At 47.1% G+C, this 4,267-nt stretch overlaps 1 protein-coding gene across 1 annotated transcript in view; it reads right to left on the bottom strand.

Annotated features, from left to right (window-relative positions):
- Positions 1–1,673: 1,673 nt before the first annotated feature.
- Positions 1,674–4,267, bottom strand: part of LOC116082329 (fructose-1,6-bisphosphatase 1) — a 24,629-nt gene continuing 22,035 nt past the window's right edge. The window contains exon 7 of the mRNA XM_031359218.1: positions 1,674–2,044. Coding sequence (XP_031215078.1) covers positions 1,853–2,044 — 192 coding nt within the window. The 3' untranslated portion in view covers positions 1,674–1,852. The remainder of the gene's footprint in view (positions 2,045–4,267) is intronic.

Below are 4,267 nucleotides of genomic sequence, written 5' to 3' on the forward strand. Positions count from 1 at the left end.
GATGAAGGTCAGAGAGCAACATCTAATTTTGTTTAGCTATTAGTAAATCATATCTTGGTGGGCACCTAGCACGCAAGACCATTCATCAACTAATGTGAGGACAAATATGGGCCACCCCCAAGTTAGGGGATGCCAAAAAGCCGCAGGAGACTAGCTTCTTTGGAAGCTTTTCACCTCCTGAACTGCTGTCACGCAGTGTGTGTGGCAGGGAGTGTGTTGTGTATCCAAGGACTGCATCGAAAAACCTTCAAGGCTGAATCTGAGACATATCAGACAAGAACTGGTGTTTGTGTTGTTATTGCTCTGGATCCAGTCCCTGGCTTGGGGCTACCTATAGAGGGATGTGCTCAGAGAATACAAAAAAACATTCTTGAAAACATTCCATTAATTGAATCCACCTCCCAATCCAGCCACCAGGTGAGACACACAGACAAAGGCCGAGGAGGGAAATCTTGTTGTGCTGCTGGGTCGTGTGTTTCTGGATGCTGCACCCTCCTCAGGTGCTCTAAGACAAGTGGAGGATGAAGAGATGACTCAGTCAAGCATTTGCCTTGGAAACATGGGGACCTGAGGTCAAGGTACAAGATCCATTATTTAAAAAATGAAATTAAAAATTAAAAAATAAATGGCACCTGAGGGGAAAAAACAACATCTGAGGTCATCCTCTATTCTCCACATGCACATACAGATATAAGTGCACACTGTACATGAACACAACACACACACACAGAGGGGAGAGAGAGGAGAGAGAGAAATCTCACAAGGGTACAGAGTTCTCTTTTTTTTAAGATTTATTTAATTTTTATGTGTATGAGTACACTGTAGCTGTGAGCCACCGTGTGGTTGCTGGTAATTGAACTCAGGACTGCCCATGTCGCTCCAGTGTAATTCACTGTAGCTGTCTTCAGACGCACCAGTAGAGGGGGTCAGATCTCATTACAGGTAGTTGTAAGCCACCATGTGGTTGCTGGGATCCAAACTCAGGACCATCGGAAGAGCAGTCAGTGCTCTTACCCACTGAGCCATCTCGCCAGCCCGAGAGTTCTTAACATCTGATATAACTTACCATAATCTGGAACTTCTGACTCAGAAAGGGATGAACTGTGTGCAGAATAGACCATTCACCAAGTAGGTATATTTCTGCATAGCACCAGCTGTGGCAGGCCCTCTTAGGAAAGACCACCCCCACACTCAAAAAGTACCCGCTGGGCACACAACCTATTTCATTAAATTTAGTTCTTAGGGTCAATCATTTTCATCATGACAACTAGACCCTCCCTAGGGGTTATATGGCTTTGTTATTCGATGCCATTCTTGCATAAACAGCAATAACTAACATAAACTGTCATTGTGCCTTGGATGGTTATAGGTACCCGGGCAAGCTGGACACTTGTTCATTTCTAGAAGGGCAGAAACAACCAGAACTGAATGGGACTGCACATAAAAGACAGCATTGACTTGGTTTATCACATGAGAAGTGACCAGGATGCCCAGGTTCACCTCCCAGCCTTACTTCCCACCTACTGGCTGGAGCCCTCCAGCAGGTTTCATGGACCCTCAGTTCTCCGTGCTACTGTGAATAAAATGGTCCTGACCCAGTGTTCCAGCGTGGCTGCCGTTGTGGGGACTAAATGAGGTGTCTAATGTTACACTGATACAAAGCAATGAAAAGATTGTATAAAGGAAGAATGTGTTTATTTCTCCTTCACCTACTCAAAATATATATTACCTGATATAGTGGTGTTATAGCATGTGGATGAGGCAACCTTGGGCACTGAAGAGCATTAAGCTGTAAAACTATCCACAGTAACATCACTTGAGCTCTGCTCAGGGGCAGGGGCAAGGGTGGCCTTCACTTGGCTTTGTATTTCTTGTAGATGTCCAGGAACTCCTGCACATCTTCTGGAGACCCCATGATGACTGGTGCCTTCTGGTGGATCTCAGTGGGAATGATGTCTAATATATTTTCCTTCCCTGTGGTGGCGATTCCACCGGCCTTCTCCATGATGTAAGCTATGGGAATGCACTCATACAGCAGCCGCAACTGGAAAACAAGACCAGAGGCACCAAGGTCCTCAGCCAGAAGGCTGGACCATCAGGCGCTTCTTCTTTCTTAGAGGATATTTTCTTTATTTACATTTCAAATGTTCTAATGAAATGTACATTTCAATTCCCTTTCCAGCTCTCCTCTCCCAAACCCCCATCCCATCCCCAGCCTCTATGAGGGTACTTCCCCACCCACCCACTCCTGCCTTCCTGCCCTGGCCTTCCCCTACACTGGGGCATGGAACTCCCTCTGGCCCAAGGGCCATTCCTCCCACTTACATCCAACAATGCTATCCTCTGCCACATATATGGCTGGAGCCATGGGTCACTCCATGTGTACTCTTTGGGGGAGCTTGTTCTAATGTAAAGCTCTGCCTAGAAGCTAGTGGGGATTTCCATGGTCTCTCTCTCTCTCTCTCTCTCTCTCTCTCTCTCTCTCTCTCTCTCTCTGCTTTTGAATTAGAAATGTTCTCTTGTGCCCCAGAATGCATCTGAGACAAAAATCATTAGGTAGTATGGTTGAATGAAACCATTCATGGAGCCAGAGCCTAGCCAGCCACCTGAGGAACACATGAGGCAGACCACCTGGAGTTGGGTCAGACATTTTGGCAGCACTAACAGCTCCCAACTCTTTACAGCCAGAGACTGGACTTAATGAGTGATTCCGTGTGTGCTGGATGGAGCTCCGTCTCTTCTAAAAGCATTTTTCAAATCCACAGTGGTATCTGGCTGCAGACATCTGGAGGGCAGACTGGCCCCTCCAAACAGTGGGCCATTGTCTCCAGCCCTGTGCATTCCTCATGGAAACCTCTTAATGCTCCAGGGTTGAGATTTTGCCTGCCATATATCTTGGTGTTTGCTTTTGAATATTAATTTTTTTATTGAGCACATTTTCACGCAGTTGGCCTACAGAGCAGACCGGCTGTGCCGGAGCTTCCTGAGTCTGCTTCCATATGGGAATCAGGGCCAGACTTGAAAGCCTGGGAGAGGGGGGAGCACCTCCACATTTCTATCGAAGAAAGGGAAAGTGAGTCTTGAGTGACTTGAGGAAAGTGTGATAGAGAGCAAGCTGGCTGTACACTTCTGGGCTACTGATGTGACTTTTAGTGAAACACACACCACACACAAGCCACGAGCAGATCCATCAGACCCTCAGTCTCAGTTCCTGACATCTTAAGGGCACTGCTCCTCCTAGTTCTTCTTTCATTAAAAAAAAAAAAACAAAACAAGAGGTGCTGGGGATGTAGCTCAGTTGCTAAGAGTGCCTGTCTCGAATGTGCAAAGCCCTGAATTTGATCCTTAGTACTGTGTAGAACCCAGCGTGGTGGTTCATGCCACCTAGCCTTCAGGAGGTGGGAGGAGGAAGATTAGGAGTTCAAGGTCACCCTTGGCTACATAGAAAGTTCAAGACCATCCTGAGCCACAGGAAACTGTTAGAGAGAGAGAGAGAGAGAGAGAGAGAGAGAGAGAGAGAGAGAGAGAGAGAGAGAGAGAGAGAGAGAGAGAGAGAGAGAGAGAGAGAAGGAAGGAGGAAGGAAGGGAAGAAGGAAGAAGGGAGAGAGGCACAGAGAAGGGGGGTGGGTGGCAAAGGGGACAGAATATCTGAAAAGGAAGCATTTTGTTGCCTTGTGTGGAGAAGAATCTCCCCCAGCCAGCATTAGAAGGCACACTAGCCTTGTGAGCTGCTGGGATCTGGGCCATAATACCACCAATGCAGGCAGTAGAAAATCTACCTGGAAGCTCTGAGTTTCCCCATAGCCCTGTCCCTCATCAGGCAACATCACTTTCCAAGTAGCAAATGCCAAGCTCATTAGCTACATCTATTTTGGGCCTTTTGGGAGCCATCAAAGCACACCCCTCCCTCTCTGCAGTACATATTTGATTTTCTGTCTTGGTAATGAGAGAAGGCTATTTCATTTCCCTTTGTGAATGGAACTCATTCTGCCCAAGCCAAACCTGTGCCCCTGGAAGTTCTGGGCACTTTTAGTGCCCCCGCTGGATCTCCATTAATTCTCTTTTGCCATTGCCTTGGCAGGGCCCTCATGGGATATCAGTTGATACAATCTGGGCCTTGCCTAACATCTAGAGACTATGTCTCTAGCAGACGTCTTAGCAACCACAGGAATGAATGCTCATCAGTCCCAAGACCTCTCTTTCCTAATGAAGTCAAATCCCTCAGGCTGAAAATGAAATCCACTGCCTCTCTCTCACTTCCTGGGGG

This window comes from Mastomys coucha, unplaced genomic scaffold (genome assembly GCF_008632895.1).
Source record: "Mastomys coucha isolate ucsf_1 unplaced genomic scaffold, UCSF_Mcou_1 pScaffold7, whole genome shotgun sequence".
Taxonomy (NCBI): domain Eukaryota; kingdom Metazoa; phylum Chordata; class Mammalia; order Rodentia; family Muridae; genus Mastomys; species Mastomys coucha.